We start from the raw sequence: 24415 nt of genomic DNA on the forward strand, positions 1-24415 counted from the left end.
TGATATTTTTGTACCGTAGAGAATTACATATCGAACAGCCCTGGTATGATAAAAAGGAGGTAAATGGCCAACTTCCTTTTAAAACATGGATGAAAATATAAATATTAGCAATATTTGTCTAGTCATTTGAAATTTCATTGTCTTGCTATAGTAGAGCTCTGAGTAGCTTAGTAGGTTCATTCTCTACTGACCCAGAGTTCTGTGCATTACTCTCACTACAGCTTGTGTAATGCGTCCTCTGGTGAGAGAATGCATGAGAGAATGCAGTAGGTTAGCAGGTCGACTGCTGAACTGTAGATCGCGGGTTCGAGTCCAGAAGGGGTTTTAATTTTTTTTCTTAGATTGCTTTCTACTAAAGCTGAATTTTTGGACTTAATAAAGTAAATTTGAAAGTTTTCAATTACAAATTTCTCTGTTGTAGCATACTTCTTTTTAAAAAAAGCTATCATAATAAATCATTAAGAAAGATTAAAAAGAAGGAAAACAATCTTACTAAAGTTTATAATGAAAGTTTAAGACACTTAAATTGATAAATGTTCCTAACAGAGAGCGATCTAGTTGTCTTGATATCGTGGGTCGAGTTCTCTTGGGCGCGAATTGTGTTGACACCTCTTTGGTGAGCATGCGCAGCGATCTCGTGGGATTTTCAAACGAAAGCGGAATAAAAAGGTAAACACATGATTTGAAACCTGTTTAAAATGCTGTATCATACAACATGTAATTATTGCAGTTAAATTTTTATCGTATCAAACCGGTTATAGATTAATTTGTAGTCTTTAAAGGGTTAGTTTTCGCACTAATCTCATTATCTCAGTGATATTTGGTTTTTGCTCTGCACAGGAGGCGCCGTCATTTCAAACCAAATCCTCAAATAGGCCTATTCATTGTCTGTAAAAAAAATATTATGACTTATTAAGTAACTTTACCACTTTTCTCGTTGTCAAATTTGTATGTCAAAGTATTTGTATTTTGTTTAAAGAAGCCTAGGATTGGTGAATTTGGACCACATTGAAAATGATATTTATTGTGGGTCCAGGGCAAGAGACAATACATTTCCGATTTTGTATCTAGATTTATTTGTTTGGACTTTGGAACAAAGCACATGTTAATAATTAGCACTTCTTGAATAATTTACAATTCCACAATCTTTAGCAGTGGACACTGGTTAAAATTTGAATCCCCCTCCCCTTATTTATTTTTTGAAGTTCTTAATATTTTAGGTTATTTATTAGTGATAGAACAATTGTTGCCAACAATTAATTGTCAGTCTTTTTTAGCTCGTTGATTCTGATTCTGAATTCCATTTTTCATAATCGATTCTCGCTTGAACACAAACCCACAGGGACCCCTCCCCTTAGTTCTTAATATTTTAGGTTATTTATTAGTGATAGGACAATTGTTGCCAACAATCAATTGTCAGTCTTTTTTAGCTCGTCGATTCTGACTATGAATTCCATTTTTCATAATCGATTCTTGCTTGAACACAAACCCAGGGATCGAAATTAACTGTTTTCACTAGTAGCAAATTTTAGCTTGTGGATTATTTTCCAACTAGCAAAATTGAGCTTTTACTAGCATTTTTCAATCGATTGCTGTTTTACAGGAATTTAAGAAAACAAGCATGTATCTATATCAAAATATAGGGAAAATCTTTTGAAATCTTCGTTAAAGTGCAATAATAAAAATAATATTGAGAATTCTTTCATTTAAATTTTAATGAATTATCAGACAACATACATGTATCATTGGTGCATGATGAGGGTCATAGGGTACACTTGTGCGGCGAACTTGCTGTCCAGAGATCTACCACCTATTTACAACACCATGTGGTTTGAAATCTTGAAGACTGTTTGCGTCAATTCAAACTTTTTATTCAAAACTTTCGGAAATTTCATCTAAAAAATTCTAGTTGAAAAAAACCCCACGAACTCTAAGTGTTTGACTATAGACTACAAAAAGACACTGCGTGAAGCTTGACACTAACACTTTCATGTGTTGTTTCATGTAAACATGGACGAGATCAACATGCTTACTATTTAAATCAGACATCTCTGAGACGCCCAAAGTGTGCATGAAGAAGGCCATCTTCGACATCACTGACTGAGATGACCTTGGCCTTAGTTATTTATTCGATCAACGTTTACTTTTTCAATACTTGTATATTCATTCTGTAAAGCATTTCTGTGCACAAGACAAAATTATTGTAAACTTCAAAGTACAGCCAATAAACCAAAGAAATCTGGAATAAAGATCGGGGTTTTTTTCACTCGCAAAAAGCTGCGATCACTTGTAATTTTTCACTCGCTATGTCAATTTTTAACTCTCATTTAGCGAGTATTTCCCCTTAATTTCGTTGCCTGAAACCCACAGGGACTTGTCTTCTGTATTGTGGAAAATAAGAACAAATATGAATGCTCGTTTTGATAAACTAAAGATGCCGACATGTTTCGGTAATTAATGCATTGATTAAATTACACCCCCTACAAATAGTATCATATGAACACAAGGGAAGAAAGTCGTCATCAAATTCTTGGAAAATACCACCACTTGGTTCAACATCAGTGTCTTTACTCTAAACTAACAATTTATTGGATTATCTTGGCAAAATTCAAGTGTTGAACATTCAACTGAGTGGGGTATTTTTTACAAGATGATGACTTTCGACCCTTGTATTGATATGATACTACTTGCAGGAGTGTAATTCAAACGATTCATTAATTACTGAAATGTGTTGGCATCTTTATCAAAACGACTTCAAAGGGGCAGGGATCGAAATTAACTTTTTTCACTACTAGCAAATTTTAGCTAGTGGATTATTTTCCAACTAGCAAAATTGAGCTTTTACTAGCATTTTTCAATCAATTGCATGTCTCTATATCAAAATATAGGGAAAATCTTTAAAGAGACACTACAGCTCATTTTTGCGCAAAAATCATGAAATGACAATTTTCCTAGCGCTTTCTCAATTTTTGTTGCATTGTTGAAAGTATGAACTTTGCGAAAATAACACTTATCTAAAGTTAAAAATTATCGTTTTAACGTAAAAATTAATACTTTTTGATGGCTTATACAAAAAATATCGAGTCTCCTCCTTTCAGTTTTCAGACGCATGCGCATAGACAGTAAACAGTGCAGCATGTCGTCCAGTGAGAGAAAGTGTAGTTGATAGATCTAGAATTTTGACAGATTCTGTGAGAAAACAGGTAAAAATAGAATGAGATAAAAACTCATACGTGAAATAAAATTTACCATGGTATCAGTTTGACCGTTGGAAAACAAAGAGTTCGGAGAAACCCATGAAACTCAGTGGCGGATCTAGGATTTCCGAAGGGGGTGTGAAAGTCAAAGATTAGCCACAGTAATCGGCCATTCTGGTGCAAAATTTGGATTTTCATTCAAAATCTGTGGCGTAAAAAGGGAGGGGGGATCCTGCCCCCCCCCCCCCCCCCCCCCCCCCCCCAAATCTGCCATTGAGATTAGCTGCGAAGACACTACTTTTAAAAGTAAAAGTAAGTGCTATTTTTATCTGAACACGACACGTGTTAGTCGTAAAAACATCGGTCAATGGGAACATGGAAGGGTTTCTGTTGAAATAATGATTGATATAATTACTTATTTTAAGGAGCAGGGAATACTCTTATACTTGAAAGGTGAGTGTGGACCTCCTTGAAGGGGAATTTAAATAATTTCCTACACAACACCTTTGCTGTCATTCAAAACCATGTGATTTAAATAAGCATTCAAAAGTCCGAGTCAGAATGAAGAAACCTTTGAATTCCGAACGATCTTCAAAGCGCAGTTGAGAGTAAATTGATGCAACCCAATTGTTCAAAATTGTCAGTATCGATATGAATTTTATCATTTTATCAATACATGTTTTAAAAAACACTTTATTAAAATGTGGAAAATGAGCTGTAGTGTCTCTTTAAAGTGCAATAATAAAAATAAGATTGAAAATTCTTTCATTTAAAATTTAATGAATTATCAGACAACATACATGGTGTACTCATTGTCCAGAGATCTACTACCTATTTACAACATCATGTGGTTTGAAATCTTGAAGACTGTTTGCGCCATTTCAAACTATATCTTCAAAACTTTTAGCAGTTTCATCTAAAAAATTCTAGTTGGAAAAAAACCCCGCGAACTCGAAGTGTTTGACTATAGAGTACAGAAGGACACCGCATGAAACGGTGACACTAACACTATCATGTGTTGTTTCATGTAGACACGGACGAGATCAACATGCTTACTATTTAAATCAGACGTCACTGAGACGCTCGAAGTGTGCTTGAAGTAGGACTGACTGAGATGAGCTTGGCCTTAGTTATTTATTCGATCCACGTTTACTTTTTCAATACTTATATATATATTCATTCTGTAAAGCGTTTCTATACACAAGACAAAATTATTGTAAATTTCAAAGTACAGCCAATAAACAGAGGAAATCCGGAAAAAAGATCGGGTTTTTTTTTCACTCGCATAAAGTTGCAATCACTTGTGATTTTTTACTCGCAATATAAATTTTTAACTCACATTTAGCGAGTATTTCCCCATAATTTCGTTGCCTGAGGGGTTTTTCAAGAGGTTTAGTATTTTTGATTATTTTTCTTATTTTCCACAATCCGGAAGAAGACCATTTGCACAAACCTACAAATCAATCAAATACCTATGCATTAATTAATACACGTATGCATTAATTAATACATCATGGATATATATTGAAATAAACTCAACAATTACAAAGTTGATAACTAATCTGAGATTCCTCTTACTCTTATATCTGCTTTTTTATTGAGACTTTTGCAGGGTAGAGCCAAAACGGACTCCATATTGAAGAGTGATAATTTATCGACACCAGCGCTAGTGTTGGTTTGTCTAGATCTTTTACAACTTTATATCACTTATCTAGATACTTATTTATTATATGAGTTTTCTTCAAGTTTGGAATTTTGTGTATTTGTGTGCTGATGTCATGCGCAAAGAATTTGTACTGCGAGGCGGTGACCAAAGTCAAAGTGATGCTTCATTTGTCAGTGTTAGAGCTTTTTAGTGTGTACGGCTATAGCATCATATTAGTCACAAACTTGTAGAATAATCATCTGATAACTGAATCCTCATGTAATAGATGGTAAATCCACAAAATAAAGTTTTAAAAAAGGTGAAGGCAATGCAGCAACTGAATTCCCACTTTTCTATATGGAGTCTACTTTGATGCCCCCACCCACCCCATGTAAAATCTTGTTTGTGAATTTTAGAAATACAGCCACAGTATGAGTTGGCTGACAGACGAATGGAAGGATGGACTTCCATCTCGGGCCCTCCAAAAGATATCACAAATCGAAGCCCAGCTTGAGAAACTGAAGAAGGAACGAGAACAGAAACAGTTCCAATTTGAAAGCTTAGAACAGGTATGCATTCATATATGTATAAGTTGGGAGGTTTAAGCTGACCTCAAGTGAGCTTTTCTGATCGAAAATTGTCCGTTGTCATTGTAAACTTTTCACATTTCCAGAACCACTGGGCCAGTTTCAACCAAACTTGGCACAAAGCATCCTTGGGTGAAGGGGATTTAAGTTTGTTCAAATGAAGGGCCATGTTACTTCAAAGGGGAGATAATCACAGAAATTGCAAAAACAGCCAGGTTGGAGTCATTTAAAAACCTTTTTAATAGAACAACTGGGCTAGAAGAAATTAAAGTGAAATTCATATGAAAGCTTCCCAACATAGTGCAGATTCAATTTTATCAAAACCATGGCCCCCTTGGGGTAGCATGGGGCCACAATAGGGTTTAAAATATTTATGTATGTACAAATATAATTAGGGAAAATCTTCTTCTCAAGATTTGAAGAAATACTGGGCCAGAAGAGCTGAAATTTATATGAAAGCTTCTTGATATAGTGCAGATTCTAGTTTGTTAAAACCATGGCCCCTGGGAGTTGGGTGGGGCGACAATAGGGGATCAAAGTTTTACATACACATAGGGAAAATCTCCCAAACTATTGGACCAGAGAAGTTTACATTTACAAAAAAGATTCGTGACATAGTGCAGATTCAAGTTTGTTAACATCACAGCCCCTAGGGGTAGGATGGGGCCACAATGAGGAATCAAAGTTTTATATACAACTAAATAGTGAAATTCTTAAATCTTCTCAAGAACCACTCGACCAGAAAAGTTTGCAGTTACAAGAAAGCTTTCTAAGATAGTACAGATTCAAGTTTGTAAAAGTCATACCCTTTGGGGGTAGGTTGTGGCCACAATAGGGATCAAAGTAAATTACATGCGAATATGTAGGAATTTTTTTTAACTATAAGCCAGTGTGGCTCAGGTGAGTGATGTGGCCCATGAGTCTCTTGTTTTATCTATAAAATTGTAGTTTGTATTCTGTTTCTTCTACTTGAATACTTCTATTAAAGTTGTATAACTTGATGTTCATGTATTATTTTTGTATATAATTACTTTAAAGCAGATTAATTACTTTACAAAGTTATGAACTTTCCCTTAATTACATGCTTGAAAACATCTGCATATAAAAGAAAACAGAATATTATTTAGAAAGTAAATATAGTGTGGTACATATATAAATCATCCGGAAAACCTTGGGCCTTTCACCCAAAGCACGGTGTATTCGGTGAAAGGCCTGAGGTGTTCCAGATAATGCATAAATTATACAGTGTTAGACGTCTATAAATAGCCCCACGCACGTCAGGGGAATCTCAACATGATGTATTAACTCAGACGCAACTGTCTAGTTTTAAGGCTGAAAAAGCGTAAAATAACGAATTACTAAGCTCTAGGTATTTGATATTATTTCTATTAAACTTATGGCACGGTACTGTTGTAACAAAATACACAGCTTTATACAGATAAGACCACCGATGATCTGAAAGTTTGAATTGGCAGAGTGACGCGGTTGTTTGTAAACCCGATTTAGAATTAAATAATTTTGGTTAAAACAGGTGAAATAATGTATGACATGTCTTACAGCCTCATAACTACATACGTGCGGTGATTTAATAACGTTTTTACGAGATGGAAAAAAATGCTGTAATTTGGACCATACAGCTTTAACCAAAGATCAACAGTATAAAATCTTACTTTGAATAAAACATACAGATTAAAGCATGGACTTTTGTACATGACTTCAAAGCTGTATAGCATTCATGCTATTTTTTTGTACACAAAAAAAGTTTGAAAATGTAGCAGACTGAAAATAGAGAAAATAAAATCACATTTTTATAGAAATATTTGTTGAGGTACAATTTATTTATACAATGTAGCAATCCAATCATTTATCATAGGCATTGCAAGTACAAAAGAGAAAAGTTGAGGAAGAGAAAAACAACCAGTCGTCATTGAAGAGAGAAAACCAGACTTTATCAGAGACATGTCAGGACATGGAGAACAAGCGACAGAAGCTGGCACAGGAACTACAGACCAAAGAAAATCAGATATCATGTCTAGATGGCAAGCTATCACACACCAAAGCCCAGCTAGATACAGAGACAGCCAAAGTAAACACATTAAAGATTTCTAATCAGTCTTCAGATATTGGCATACCTTTGTAGTCACATGTAAATCCCTTGCAGTGATATTGATTGATTGTATATTGTTTAACGTCCCACTCGAGAATTTTTCACTCATATGGAGACGTCAACATTGTCAGTCAAAGATTGCAAAACTGTCTTTCCTGTAGTATAAAGTAACAAGCCTTTGAGCTTGTTAACTTGTTCTTTGAGTAGGGATGGATCTTTATCATACCAGACCTGCTGTGACACAGGACCTGGGTTTTTTGCTGTCATCTGAGGGGCTACAATCCCATTTAGTCATATTACGACAAGCACCACTCAGAAAATCTTCTACAGTCAAACCTGTATTAAGAGACCGTCCAACGGAGAATGGAAAAAAGGTCACATATGACAGGTGGTCTCTTAATACAGGTTGCCTATTTTCCGCAGTTAATTGATAAATTTCGCAAATAATTTGTACAATGAAGAAAATGACTACATGTATTTGGAATTTATCATTAAGAATATCAAGTACGGTTTTAATAGTTGTAAAATAAAATTAATAATACACTGTAGTTAAAAATCTAGAAGACAATGTGTTGTATCATAATTTATTATTCATCAAAAATTACATTTAATCTGTTGAAGAATGATAAACATGCATTTCATATTACACATTTACATGAGATTTAAATTTCATTGATGAACTGCATGTAAATTTTCTAAAACTTATAAACACTATGTTGTAAAGAGTATTTATGTATAGCCTACTTGAACAGTGTAACTAAAAAATGCAATGCTTGTGGTAAGAAAGCAAATGATGAAGTGTTGTGTCTCCTTTTGAACAATACATGCTGGAAATATGTTATTCAATATTTGAGAAACATTAAATAAATCACAATATCCATTGTACATGCACAGCAAATCTTTTAAGCTTTGAGCTAATGCAGGCAACTTTCTTGAACTCAGGTGTGTCAAATATTCGATATGTCGTAGTGTGCCGCTAGTTCCGGTCATTATTCTGGAAACCTCGAGTATTTCATGCAGGAAAACTGCGAATACTCCGTTTAAAATTTCAGTCCTAAGCACAATATTTACCGGATTTATATCACAATCGGGCATATTTTTCACATAATGGTTTAATAAAGGATAGATTTTCATTTCCGATCTAGCGTACCGGGCACTTTTTAAAGTTTGTTGAAATTCACACCTTCAAATACACCAGCCTTGATTCCCTGATCCTTGATTTTGTTAAATAAAAAACAACTTGGGATTTTATTAATTAACCACACACGACCCTGCATGTTGACAGATTGGGTATAATAATTAATTCATAGGGGCTACTAAACAAGACCACCGCCAAACTATGCGTTATAAAACGAAAGTGTTAGGGGCGATAATTCCCAGAATAGTCGGCTCAACCAAAATTGAAAGTAGTATTTGCGTTGTAATCGAAAAGTGTACAGCCGTTAAATAGAGGTAAAATTTTGTGAAATACACAAAAAAGGTTGTAAAAATCATGGTCGTTGGTCGCGTCAAACAGGTGGTCTTTTAATACAGGTACAATATATAGAGTAACGTCTTGAGGGGGAACTTTCTATGGTCACATAGGACAATGAGTCGCTTAATACAGTGGGTCGCTATGGCAGTTTTGACTGTATTTTGTGATATCTAAATGTTGTCCCATTTAGTCATCTTACTACAAGCACCATTCAGAAAATCTTCTATTTTGTGATATCTAAATGTGGGTTGGCAACACAAAACTTACAATTATTTTCATGTAATTGTGGCCTTGGGTTTCTCACGTGTGTGGTGAGTTACTTTGAATGCATCTCGCGTGTTTATGAAGTTGGCCCATGCCTATACTTAGGATTTCAAGGACGTAATCAGTGAATATAGAAATGATTTCCAGTGAATATATATAGAAATCAAAGCTGTATGCAATTTCAACACTTTAGAGTGGATCTGGAGGGAATATTTGAATTCATTTTTCAACACCGGAATTTATTGACTCCAGACCATGACTTTAGAATATTTCTTTATTTCATTTGTGAACCATTTCCAGACTACACTGTCTGCTGAGTTCACGATCACATACTGAGTATGACATAATATAAAACTGGTATATTCTGTTTTAACACGAACCAATATATTTCAGGTGAGAGTTATATATACTAGTAAACTCTGGTTTACATTCAGTATGCCTGCCATGTTGTTTGTTTATCGAAATGCACATGCTGAATAGATCATAGAAATGCTTTGAATGAAGATTGTGCTAATTATGATAAAGCACACAAAAAGTGCAGTTCGTGATTTGAATTAATATTGCATAGTATGTAAACCGAAACATTCAGGAATTTTGGATTGATACATCACAAAAAAAAATATTTAGATTAAAGATCAATAAAATGTCCTCGGACTGCACCAATTTTAGCGGGTTGGTTGCCAACGCCAAATAAATTGAAATTTTATTTTATACTTCCTTTGTGTGAAGTATAAAGGAATCATCCGAGGATTGTTGATTGTATATCTATATACTCCACTTAAAACAACTCATTCATAGAAACATTCATAAATTTATATACATTGTGTTACTTCATAGTACACAACAAAAGTGAAATCAAGAAATTATATGGCCTTCAATTATTTTGAGGCCTGGTGTCATGCAAAGATAATATGTAATGATCTTGCAGACCATGTACTGTTGGTATCGGAATGGTGAAAATGCTGAATTGATTCCAACACAGTAGTGATTTAAATCTCTGTTGCATAAAAATCCTTTTGTTCTGCATATCACTTGTAAGCCATTGTTTTTTGGTGTATGTAAATTTTGAATTAAACTGAAATCTTTAATTTGTAATTGGTGTATTGAATCGAATGGTAAGAATTGTGATGCACTAGACTTTTCAGTGCACCGCACAGCCTTAGATAACTCATGATAAACGTACAGTGCATATCAATATCATACTATGCAGGTAAATCAGCTGCAGTCAGAGGTGGAACGATTACAGAAAGATAATGATGATCTTACCAAAAAGATGGAAAAGATGTCTGCTGACCATGGGAAACTTCAGGAGTATAGTAAACAACAGAAGGTGCAGTTAGAACAGCAGCATGAGAAGGTCAGGGCACTAGAGGTGGACATTAAAAGACAAGGGGACAGTGGTGACAAGATGCCCAGCACTACTTCAGCAACCTCAGCTGGTAATTATTTACATAATTTGGCCACGTAGTCTTCCAGCAACTTCTGGTCATATCTGCTCTGAAATGATTTATTTGTGTCTGCACTTTGTATACTTGTAGATCTTTGTGGTTGTATTTTATGTATATGTCAAGCTTGAGGACCATGAAAGTAAGAGAAGGGCAACTACTTTGATCTCGGTCTCGATATTTTAATGCTTGTCATAGACGGGTCATATTATCGTATGACGCAGTGCGTCTTTTTGGTCTGTCAACACCTTGTGTATAAGATAAATAGTACTTAAAAGGTTAGAATCACAGAGTTCCTGAAAACTTACTTTCGATTTTAGAAGCAGGATACTAGTACAGGTGACTCTCGATGGCTCAAACGTTCGATCTCTCGAAGTGAAACCGCGGTCCTGATTTTTCTCTCTATATAACTTAGCAAATTTACGGGTTTCATCACAATTCCAGCATGGCAACTATTGCACAGCAACTTCTCTCCCACAAACTGATTAGTGATACCGAGCAATCTGGGGAAGGACCCGGTCAACCCGGGGGGATAGCCAGATCGGTAATTGCTACTCAGCGTTGCATTTTACGTGAAGCCTCTTAGTGTTGTAACTGAGCAATCTGGTGAAGGACCCGGCCAATCTGGGGGAATAGCCAGATCAGAGATTACAGCGCCTAATGCAATATTTGCATTAGGAGGCAAGGACGTAAAACAGAAGTTGAATGTAAAGAATATAGAGACAGTACGAGGCTATCCTGGCTATAGAGAAAGGCGAGAAATCAAAGACTACCATTGCCAAAGACTTTCGGGGTTCCAATGAACACCCTGTCTACATGGTTAAAAAAGAAAGAAAACATTATAGACACTTCACCAGTTCAACTCCCAAGAGGAAAAACACAAGAACCCCTACATTTAATGACGTAGAATCCGCCAAGGATAAAAACATTCAAATATCTGGCCTCATGCTTTCCACTAAAACTAAGGAATTTGCTGATTAATTGAACGTCACAAATTTCAAGGCTTCTAGTGGTTGTCTCGAGAAGTTTAAATCTCGTCAGGACATCTCATTTAAGAGAGTGTGTGGGGAAGAAAAATCAGTAGACGCCAAGTCAAAAAGTTACCTCAAATTTTTAAGACATTCAGTCCAGACGACATCTACAACGCCGATGAACCGGACATATTTTCAAGATGTTGCCAGACAAAATCCTAGAGTTTAAAGACAGCGATTGTCATGGTGGAAAGAAAAATAAAGAGGGAATAACAGCTATGGTTTGTGCCAACATGAGTGGAATGGACAAGCTAACCCTTGTCATCGACAAGCCAGCCAACCCTAGATGTTTTAACCATGTGAATTCCTTGTCGGTTGAGTACCACGCCAACAAAAACTTGGATGACATCAGAAATAATCAAGAGACTGGGTAAAGAAGCTGGATGAAAAGATGAAGAAAAATTGAAAAGAAAGAGAAATATTGCATTAATAATAGACAATTGCTTCACCCATTCAAAGATCCCAGGCCTCCATGCTGTAGAACTCATATTCCTGCCGCCAACACATCAAAGAACAGCCCATGGATCAAGACATCATACAGAACCTTAAAGTCCACTACCGGAGACAAGTGCTATCAAAGTTCATATCTGCAATTGACAAAATTAAAAAGTCAAACATTAACCTGCTCGACGTCCTGTATCTCCTTAGTCAAGCCTGGAACTGCATAACTTCAACTACAGTCTCAAACTGCTTTAAACATACTGGATTTACAGAATCTGACCCCATGCCACTCGAAGAAGACTGAGATTAAAGACAGCATCCCCCTGGCAAAACTGAGAGAACACGGTCTAAACCCAGAGATTCTTGAAAAGTTCACAAGCATTGACGACGACATCGAGATCTGTGCCGACCTTACTGATAATGCCATCATAAGAGAAATTAAGGTGCACATCAGCTGAGTCCATGGAAGAAGATAAAGTAGCTGACAAATGAGACCCTTGTCCGTCCCCTGACTGTAGACGGAACGACAGCCGCATGTAATGTAATGAGACGGTACCTAGAACACTGAGAAAACAGCCAAGACATTCTACATCACCTTAACATAATTGTTTACATTATGAATAAGACATTCTACATCACCTTAACATAATTGTTTACATTATGAATAGTGACAAGATCATCCCAGCAGTCCAAAAAGTTACTTTAAAATATAGTGAACAAAAATGGCATTTGTATTTTGTGTATAGATCTGAGAGACTTGTTAAATTTCTTGAGTTTGTTCTTCATGTAAAGTTAACTCTAAAACATTGTTTTACTCATTTATTAGAATTTTTGCTTTGTGTACAGTGTGAAATTATGCTTTGTATAAAATTGTGTTTTCTGTGTAGCTAGCGACAGTAAAGCTTAATCGGAAGTTTTATATGTATGCTTATCATACCACGAGTAAAGAACAAATAAATACATGAATTTTAAAATCTTTTTATTAATGCAAAATAAGGTTCTTTATTTTGAAATCCAGTGAATTACCTGACAAATACGAAGGAAAACGTGTCAAAACGATCCAATGATCTTACTGGTAAACTTTTCCGGTTACTGAACGACAGTCAGACCTTCAAGGTCAAACTTGCATGGGTAATATATCGGCACAACACAAGATAAAAACAATACTACATGTAGTAAGGGTAGGATAGTCTAACATCACACACATGATAGACATATTTAACCATCACACACATGATACATGTATTTAACCATCACACACATAATACATGTATTTAACCATCACACACATGATACTATTAGTTATACAGTTAGTTAGTGACCTGATACGGAAAAATACATGGTGTGAAAAGAAAACCCGTATCAGGTGAGGCGAAGCCGAGCCCGATATGGGTTTTCTTTTCACACCATGTATTTTTCCGTATCAGGTCACTAACTAACTGTGTAACGAATTTATCACGTCGAAGACCTCTAACTGTGTATGTGGGGGGTCTATATCATACAACTTAGTCAAATGTCTTTCATTTTGACACGGCTTCAAGTCGAACCCGACGATAAATAAAATTACTCGCCCAATACGGATTTTACTCGCATGATACGGTTTTTTTCACGGCGTCATGTGACCAAGATCTGACCAATTAGATTTCAACAATTTTGTCTGAGGCGTGATAAATGGATTGTATTATGATAGCGTGCAGTCTGTCTGTCGGTCTGTCTGTACATCTATCAGGAGCTGTTTACAGGGAGAAAAGGTGCTAAAAAAAAACTTTGATGATCAAAACTGGTACACATATACAACATTCCCCATAGCAACAGGATTATGTTGGTTGTTTCTTAATGTGATACTTTATTTGTACATGTTCCCCATGGTGTCTAAGTGCCAAGTACATGTATATTTTGAAAAGGAGTGATTTTATTAGTTACTGCACATGACACCATATAGTATGGTAATAAAGTCTCTCCATTCCTCTCTGTCACTAATTAACTTCTTGGATGTACCTCAGCTTGTTCTCCCCATTCTCTCTCTCTCTCTCCCTCCCCCCCCCCCCCCCCCCCCCACCCCCACCCCCCACCCAACTGTTTGTCGCCAAGTGACTTTCTTTTAGTTAATGCAGAGAGATGGAGGGTGTAAAATAGCTTGTGGTCACTTCTCCTGTATAGCTTATCTGATAGACTTGAAACTTTGTTGTAGATGTGCATATTGTCAGGGCGTGAGGAATCCAATTATTTTCCCTAAAGTTTTAGTGAATCTAAGAGGGGTGGAGGATGTAAAAGAGCCTGTGAACACTCCCCTTCCTATATGCCTTGTCGCATAGACTTGAAACGTTGTACAATGCTTCATTGCCATTTGCAGAGTTGATCTGTTTTTATGACATGTTACTCTAACCCAACTTTTATTTGTGAGAACTTTATTTTGATATTTACCAGTGATAGACTGGTTCATTAATTTGCATGATGATCATGATTTTAAACAAATAAATGAAACATGAAAGGACTTGTTTGCAGCAAGAAATATTCACGAAGACAAGGTTCTCGAATTACAGTTGATATTCTACGTTTTGTATTCATAAGCAAACGTTTTTGAAGTTTTGATGAATTCTTTTTCCAGCCAGTGACAACCTGCTACAGTTGGAGATAAAGAAATGGAAAGATCTTCATGAGCAAGATATGGCAAAGATTGAGAATATGAAACAGGAATATGACACAATGGCAAAACAGGTGAATTACTGCATATAATGGTGAACTGTCGTGAATTATACCCTTTCTGATTGTTTTCCTGCTTTTGGGATTGGAGTTTGTCTCACATTTGGTTTTTCTCTTATTTTCAGAAGATTTGATGTCTTGTTATCATTTTTACCTCTTTATTTTCTCTATAAATGCATGTTTTGTTTTCATGTTAAGAAGTTTTGGTCCCATGCATGACACTTTCATGTTTGTCAACTGTCAAAATAAGCAAGTGACAGGTCAAACTCTGCAACTATTGGGCAGAAAGTGTCAAAAGATAAGTTTCATTTCAGTTATCTTGATTATACATATGTCTTTTGAATGTTAATGAAATCACCTCCCTGTCCTTCTGTGCGGAGGTTAGGGGAGGTAAGGCCTTCAGGACTCGTGTACAGCTGTCTTAATTCATCACATTACACGTTAGAGTTACCGAGAAATAACAAATTAAGATATGAAATAAAAGGTATTTTTTCGAATCCGAAACGTTGCATATTCCATTTTAAACATTTTACACATAAAGTTAAGTATGAAAACCAATTTTAGATTTTAAGAAAATGCATTGTTTCCTTCAATGAATACTGATATTTCATGGAAAATATTACTGTACACAGTCTAAAGAGCATTTATTTCTTTTGATATGGAAAACTAAGTAGATATATAAGTGTTGGTATACTAGTGAACTTTGTTGCAGTAAAAATGAATACAATACACTTGCAATGTACATATGTAGTGCTGAACTTCCTTATCTTTCTAAAACAATTATTATCAGTTAAATGAATCAAACATTTTAAATGATAGGCAAAATGTTATCCATGTGACTACAAATAGTTTATGTGAGAGAGAGATGTATTTTATGATTTTAGGCTGAAGCACAGATTGAAAAATTGAAAGAAGAATTGAAGAAAAGCCAGTCACACAACACAGAATCTCAACTTAAATTTGATAATCTTAGTCTACTGCAACAGAAAAGTAATGCCGGTTCTGTTGGAGCCCCGCAGCATGTTGAACAAACAGGGATCTTTAATGCAAGGCATGATGAGTTTAGTAAACACCAGAACGGGCACCAGAGGAATAATGACATATTTGGGACTTCCCAGAATAGACCTCGGATTGACCATGATATTTTTGGAACATCACAACCACAGGATGGAGGACGACAGCACCAACAGGGATCCTGTCTACCTGGTACTATTCGTTATTTGATTTCAATTTACCTGTCATCAATGACTGCATGTAGATTTATCACATTAAATTACATATATCACTTTTCACCTGTCATCTGCAGAAAAAGGTTAATGTTTAAGAAATTGTGTTGAATATATGATACATTTAAATCATTTTGACAAAGGAAACTGAATTTAACTTACATTACTGGAGACATTATAAATAGATGTTTTTATTGGGTAGTATCTTACATGTACATAATCTGTACCTCATACCATCACAAGGTAATACTTCGGGCATGACTGATGGTGAGTGGAAAACAAACTTACCTCTCCAGGGTCAGAAGTTCCTACAACAGCTGGAGGGGCAGGTGGAGAAAATGAAGAAAGAACGAGACCAGAAGCAGTTCCAGATGGACAGTCTAGAACAGGTAATGTGTCGTGTTGTCTAGAACAGGTAATGTGTCGTGTTGTCTAGAACAGGTAAATGTGTCGTGTTGTTTAGAACAGGTAATGTGTCGTGTTGTCTAGAACAGGTAAACGTGTCGTGTTGTCTAGAACAGGTAATGTGTTGTGTTGTCTAGAACAGGTAATGTGTCGTGTTGTCTAGAACAAGTAAATGTGTCATGTTGTCTAGAACAGGTAAATGTGTCGTGTTGTGTAGAACAAGTAATGTGTCGTGTTGTCTAGAACAGGTAATTTGTCATGTTGTCTAGAACAGGTAATGTGTCGTGTTGTCTAGAACAGGTAATGTGTCGTGTTGTCTAGAACAAGTAATGTGTCGTGTTGTCTAGAACAAGTAAATGTGTCGTGTTGTGTAGAACAGGTAATGTGTCGTGTTGTGTAGAACAGGTAATGTGCCGTGTTGTCTAGAACAGGTAATGTGTCGTGTTGTCTAGAACAAGTAAATGTGTCGTGTTGTCTAGAACAGGTAACGTGTCGTGTTGTCTAGAACAAGTAATGTGTCGTGTTGTCTAGAACAGGTAAACGTGTCATGTTGTCTAGAACAGGTAATGTGTCGTGTTGTCTAGAACAGGTAAACGTGTCGTGTTGTCTAGAACAGGTAATGTGTCATGTTGTCTAGAATAGGTAACTGTGTCGTGTTGTATAGAACAGGTAAACGTGTCGTGTTGTCTATAGTTGTCAAGTGCTCCAAACCAATTTTTGTCCTTTCAAGTAATAGTCCCACACAGGGTTCGAACCTAACTTTTCAAGCACTAGTCCGTACGGACTAGTGACTCTTAATGTTCATTAGTGCACAAAACATTTCGCAAGTCCATCCACTTTATCATATACAATGATAACATAATTTATTTTCATTCAGTGGTATTTAATCAGATGAAACCAAACATATTACAGTTGCAAACAATTCAGTTTCTGACACCTACATTAGAAAAAGACAACCATACTTCAGAAGCATACAATGACATCTGAAACACTCGTGTAATCCCTTTTATAGACCTCTTTTTGGAAGGTCAGCATGTCATTGTCATGCAGACGTTTAACAATGCAGGTATTTAACCATAAGTTCAAATATCTAAGAGACTCGGAAAATTTGCTAAAATCTTAACCAGTTTAAGGATGCTATGAATAATTATAATAAATAAACAATTACACTGCTATTGGTATCATTTAATTGCACCTTACTATTACAACTGCATGTTTTTCTTTAAAAAGATCCAAACATCAACATGATCTACCATTTTTTTCTGTTGCACGGAATCCAAAATGCTCCCATATATGGAGATTTATGGGTTGCAGTGGGAGAAAAACATGTAATTCAGCGGCACAGTCATCACCACGATTTTCATTTCCGAAAGCCATTTTTAAAACATGATTTTTTAAAAGCCAAATTGGACGGTTCAAATTTAAAGGCCGGGAGTAACCTAGAAAAATTTACACCCCTACAGCAATTAAGCATATATGGCAAGAGGGCAGGGCTAAGCAGTGTTATCAGAATAAGCAGCAGTCTGATGCTTGACTCTACACGTGCTCTGTAGCAGACGATATTTTGAACAGGGAGACTGGCATGATTTATCAAAATAAACTAAAGTTTTCCCGCATTTTTCTACCACTCTGCTCGATCTGTGAGGCACTGAAAGGATGTTTTTACTTTAACAAAACTTCACCCTAAGAACTACAAAATGAATTCATCATTGTTTTATCCATGTCTTTTAGAACATGTAGTTTTTTGATAATATACACAAATATTGGTATATTTGATATACTAATACTTATGATTTTCCTCTTGGTACCTTTCAATTCTGAGAAGAATTTGGGGGAAATTGTAGCTGTGCAATGGAGGACATGTGCATTGAAGAATTATTAAGAAACACTTTGTCCATTATGATATTTGGAGACCTACTATCTGTAATTGTCTCTTTTGACATTGTAATGTCCACACGTAAGAGTCCAGATTGAGAGTAATTTTAGAGTGATGGTTGAACAATTGGACATATTTGTCATCATTGATGAGAGACAATGGGAGTTACACAACTGGCCTAGGAGATTGTTGCTTAATCAGACAAACACCATGCTTGACATTTTTCGAGAAAAAGTACCAGCAATCCTGCAAAACTCTGAAACAGCGATCAGACTGAACAGTCCTAATGAGTTATTTTTATAAAGTTAACCAATTTTTTTAAAGGAATGTGATTATATATCATTAAAAAATAAAATCTGGATTTACCAATGATGTATGAGTAAGTACTTTTTTCCCACGTTGTACAGTGATTTGTTTACATGTTTCCTTTGGTGCAATCCCTCTTATCTAGAACTAGACAATCATGCTCGTGCAATATGTGAGTCAACATCCGGTATAAACAATAACAAAAGATAATCACACCCACAAACTGCCAATCTCTAGTTTGAAATACAAAGAGGTATAGCGCATTTGCTGACGATACGGCCGACTCAGAAATGTAAATGGAAAACACCAGTTTCCAATAATAGACGGGCGTGTTATATTTAAATATAAGGCCAACGTTTTTGATGTTTCGTTAAGCAAGATAAATAACTGCCACAGTTTACAGGCTGTCCAGCGGCCCTAAAATTCCTAAAAATTCCTAATTTTTTTCAGTTTTGCTAAAATTCCTTAAAAAAAATGTCAAATTCAAGGGGAAATCCATAAAAAGCCCTTATTTTTCATGTCAATTCCTACTTTTTTATCAGTCTTGAAAAATCAAAATGCATTCATACAAAATGTGTGTTATTAACGTAGATCGCAGTTCTTATTCAGATAATGCTGATGCAGTCAAAGGCAGTTGACCTGTGGATCCATGTGTCAAGCTTGTTTATTGGTTGTGACTTTGTGATAAAGAGTTGAGATTTTAGGTTATAGCCAATAATAGCTGAGACCATGGAACACTGGAATACGCCCTTCCTGTACTTACATCTTATTTGTGTGTCATGTGAGTTTCTTTATTGTCAAATTTGACAAGGTAAGTCCTTTTAAATAATTAAAACTTCCACAATTTGGTTAAAAATTAATATTAAATTTTAGCCCTAATTTTTTAAAATTTTACCCCTAAAATTTGCCCTTATTTTTTGTCCAAGGGTGCTGGACAGCCTGAGTTTAGCATTACTGACATTTATATAAGTCATTCTTTACTTAATAAACCATTTCCTTATTTGGAATGATTAACAGTACAATATTTTCATAGACCTGTGCATTCATATTACACAACAAGCCTTTTACATATGGCATTACTTAACTCACTGTTCTGACATGACTGCAGCGCCTTTAATAGATGTCATCAGTTCATTTGCCTTTGGTTGATAATTCGAGTGTTTATCTTTGCCTAAATATCATATGACAGTTGCTACATGAGTTTTTATTTATTTATTTTTATTTTGAGAAGTCAAACTGTATAACAGTTCTTTTCCTCCCTTGACTTATTTTTACTTATTACATGCTGTGCATTTGTGTCCTTTTTCTTGTAGTATTTGTTTAGCTTTTTGTCAACCACATTACGGTTTGAAATTCCTGTGCACACAGGAACATGTTAATGTAAACAAGCGGAACTACAATGATCTCGGAATAAATTCCCTTTTTTTAAGTCGTAACTTGCAAATATTAGAAGTTATGATGAAAATGACTAATATTTGTTATAATATATGTATCACATTTTACCCCCCCCCCCCCCTTCAAGAAAACGACCCCAAAAAATGAAAAGCAAAAGATTGAAAAAATATTGGACTTTAACTCGGGGAATGTATGGTTTAAGTGTAAGATTACCAAGCACCTAAACCACTAGGCCACCCAGGCTTGTAAGATTAAAGGTTTAACTTTTGACAAGCTGCTAAATCTCGAGGTAAATTTTGAGAACGATTTTTTCATATTTTATCCATTTTCAACAAGAGGGTCACCTTAAACCAAATTTCCTCAAACGGACTTATATACAGTCATAAGCAGGTAAAACAACTTCAGTGTTTTATTTCTGGTTTAAGGTGGCCTTTCGCAACAGTTTGCAATTTTTTATGCCCATTACGTTACATCTACTATATACTCTATATAATCACGGTGATGTTTATGCTTGTCAAATAAATATACTATCAACATATCGATATCTTTATTAAGTAATTTGGGTAAACACAAGTATAAACTGACATTGTATAGCAGAATATTTGTAAAAAATGATATTCAAGAAAAAGGTATTTATGTAGGCGAAGTTGCATACCAAGTGCGCTATACCTCTTTAGCCCTGCTTCAGATTTTTGAGGCCAAAATTAAAACTTCATGAGAATTTATATCTAAAATAGATATGGCCAATATACATGTATGCACAGTTATGAGGGGAACAAGCATACCCATTTTAAAATTTCAGTACAACAGCTTAATCTTTATTTTTGCAAAATAAGTGCTGCAATCTGAATGTGACCAGAAAATTCATATATTCCACCATTTTCACCGATTGGCTGCTTTTATACCCAACTGATGGCCTTTAATCTGGACCGAGAATACCGAACTGGGTATAGTGTAAAGTATCATGAATCAAACCGTAGCATATTACTGTGATATACCATCTCACGGTTAATTGCAGCCGCTGCACCCTTAGTCCTACTTTTTTTTACTAGTCCCAGACTTACTGACATGAGCTAATTTCGAATCTTTTATCTCTCCTCAAATCTGCACCTCGATCACAAGAAGTACAATGGCATTGCTTACAAATTGAATAAGAATTAGTGTTGATGTCTAAATTCATATCAAGATTTCAAATTTGAGTGACCCCACTCCCGGAAAATTTTTACAGTTTGTGTGGGTTATGTAATTATATTAATTTCATATTACAGTTTTAAATACGTAACTATTTTTAGTGATTTGCTGGACTGAACTGATTGTGATGAAATTCACAAATGTGAGTTTATTCAGAAATACAGCCTCTGATTATACATGTACTGCACATTCTTTAATGCTATTTCATTGTTGTTGGAACTTCTGAAATGCTTGGATTGACAGGACTCTTGTCTTGCAGCCCTATCAGGAAGACGGGGCTTAATAAATCCCTCTTAAGATTGTTCTTTGGCTCTTCGTATAAGTTGGTCTTAAGCCAGTAAGTTTTGAAAGTATGGCTATCTGACATTGTACATGCAAAAGACGAATGAACTTCAGGGGGGGGGGGGGGGGGGGGGGGGGGGGGGGTATAGCAATCACTCTGTCTGTCCGTCCGTCTGTCTGTCTGTGCAGATTCGTGGCCGGGCCATAACTTCTTTGTTCTTTGACTTAGGCATACCATATTTGGCACACAGGTGGATCACCATGAGACAATGTGTCGAGTACCTTTATGACCTTGACCTCAAGGTCAAAATTAAAGGTTTTTACAATGGATTCATGTCAGGGCCTTGACTTCGTTGTTCTTTGACATAGGCATACCCTATTTGACTCATGAGAGTATCACAATGAGACGATGTGTCAGGTACCTTCATGACCTCTATATGACCTTGACCTCAAGGTCAAAATTAAAGGTTTTTACAATGGATTCATGTCAAGGCCTTCACTTCTTTGTTCTTTGACATAGGCATACCCTATTTGACACATGAGTGTATCATCATGAGACGGTGTGTCGGGTACCTTCATGACCTCTATATGACCTTGAACTTTGACCTCAAGGTCAAAATTGATTATAGGGTTTTGACTTAGTCATACCATAAGACATGGGTGTATCACCATGAGACTATGTGTCATGTACATTTATGACCTTGACCTTTGATCTCAAGGTCAAAGCTTTAGGTTTATGTCATGGATTTGTGTTTGGACTATATCTTTCATTTTCTTCTACAAAGGCATACCATATTTTTACACTCAGGAAAGAGGTAATTTAAACCTATTAACAACACCCTTTAGGAGATTGGGGTAAGCGGGGAGTATTCTTAGTGAGCATTGCTGACAGTACCTCTTGTTATGTCAGAAACAACACACATGTACATTATGTTATATGTATGTAGTATGGAAACTAGATAGAAAAGAATTTATCTGACTATTTCAATTTTTACTTCGTGGGTCAGTAATCTAAAAAGACAAAGCTCAATGTGAAGATACAATGCTAATTTATTCTTAATGAGCTATAGGGCTGGTTTGATATTGAAGTAAACAATTTACAGTTTGTCGTCAATGCTTACAGTATCAAAAACATGGAATTTCTTACAAGTGACAGAAATAACTTATAGGCTATAGAAATACAGAAGAGAAAAGTAGAAGAAGAGAGGAACACAGCTACATCGCTGAAGCGTGAAATCCAGCAGTTGTCCGAGTCTTGTGAGGAACTGGAAAAGATGCGTCAGAAGACTACACAGGAGATCCAGACGAAAGACAACCGAATTTCTTGTCTAGATGGACAGCTGTCACACACCAAAGCTCAGCTTGACACCCAAACTCAGAAAGTTTGTATTCTTGTATTCGATTTTTATTTCCAAGTAAATTTTGTTTTTTAAATGTAGGTGAGAGGAAAGGAAAAATGAATATTGATACAGAGTATCTAATCAGTGTAAATCCAAGGACAAAGAAAACAAATGACATGGTGCAGCATTTTTTATGCAAATGAAACACACAAAGGGATTTAGACGGGATATATCTGCACTATGTCACAAATGTTCAAGACTGGGTGAAAAAACTATTAAAAAAATATTCAATTGATATGGCTAAAGAATTTGGATATGCTTGGTGCCAGTAGCATAAAGAAATCTTTAGAATTTTTATGTTAGAATCCGTTTTAATCAATATTAGCAAGGCTCAATATTACACATGTATTTGTGCTATATCTGAAATGTATCTTTAATTTAAAATATCAGTCTGATGTGTTACATGTTGTAGAACTCTAAGCTGGAACTGGAGTTGGAGAAAATTAAGAACAATGAACAGGATACATCACATAAAATAGACCAACTAATGACAGAGAAAACCAAGTTACAGCAACAGCTGGAAGTCGCTACCAAGGAAGTCCGACAGAATCAGGAAATCGTCAGGTAAATATACTCATCTACAGCTGTACTGAGGAAGTCCGACACAACCAGGAAATCGTCAGGTAAATATACTCATCTACAGCTGTACTGAGGAAGTCCGACACAACCAGGAAATCGTCTGGTAAGTAACTATACTCACGTACAGCTGAACTGAGGAAGTCCGACAGAACCAGGAGATGTACTGTATACATGGTTAGGGCTGTTCCATATGGGGTATCAGGGGAAGGCAGTTTTTAAAAATCTATGGGTGGTTCACACTGGTGGGATATTGATTCTAGGGTGGGTGACTTCCGCATGAAAATTGCTTCTATGGATTGCTATTTTACCAAACCACATACCAGGGTAATCTGAGAAAATGATCAGAAGAACACACGATTGACAGAGGCAATCTTGGTGCTCTGTAAATTATGTTTGAAAGGGAATTACATGGATTTCATACTGAAATAAAGTTGATACATGTATCAAGATGAAAAAAAGAAAAAGTATTTTTTGTTGTATGATGTGAAAAAAATTGATTTGAGAATATTTATAAATTTTACGTTTTGAATAAATAAATTTGCCTCCGAGTCTATAAGTTCCTATAAAGCTTCATTATTTGCCTCTATTGGTGGATAGGAGTGTACCAAATTAACTTCTATGATTGGTCATCCTAATTTACCCCCCCCCCCCCCCCTCCCCCCAATCCCATGTATATTCACTGAAATATCAGATTATTTCCTTCTCGTGTTTATTTTGCTTTAGAAGTGGCGGATTGCTCATTAACACAGCTGAAAAGTACGGCTGAAAAAATAAATTTCCAATAGTTAATCTGAATGAGGACAAATATATACACTGTAATCTACACAGTTTCTCACGTAACTTGTGTGTGACGTCATAGTT

At 35.8% G+C, this 24415-nt stretch overlaps 1 protein-coding gene across 2 annotated transcripts in view; it reads left to right on the forward strand.

Moving 5' to 3' along the window:
• The first annotated feature begins 324 nt into the window (after positions 1-324).
• Positions 325-24415, forward strand: part of LOC125649108 (centromere protein F-like) — a 57133-nt gene continuing 33042 nt past the window's right edge. For both annotated transcript variants that reach the window (XR_008803279.1, XM_056166254.1), the window contains exons 1-9: positions 325-669; positions 5259-5411; positions 7303-7515; positions 10485-10713; positions 14800-14909; positions 15779-16100; positions 16364-16509; positions 22745-22957; positions 23388-23539. Coding sequence is in view for 1 of the 2 variants with exons in the window: in XM_056166254.1 (XP_056022229.1) it covers positions 5274-5411; positions 7303-7515; positions 10485-10713; positions 14800-14909; positions 15779-16100; positions 16364-16509; positions 22745-22957; positions 23388-23539 (1523 nt within the window). In the remaining variant the exon portion in view is untranslated. The remainder of the gene's footprint in view (positions 670-5258; positions 5412-7302; positions 7516-10484; positions 10714-14799; positions 14910-15778; positions 16101-16363; positions 16510-22744; positions 22958-23387; positions 23540-24415) is intronic.

This window comes from Ostrea edulis, chromosome 5 (assembly GCF_947568905.1).
Source record: "Ostrea edulis chromosome 5, xbOstEdul1.1, whole genome shotgun sequence".
In the NCBI taxonomy this organism is placed as follows: domain Eukaryota; kingdom Metazoa; phylum Mollusca; class Bivalvia; order Ostreida; family Ostreidae; genus Ostrea; species Ostrea edulis.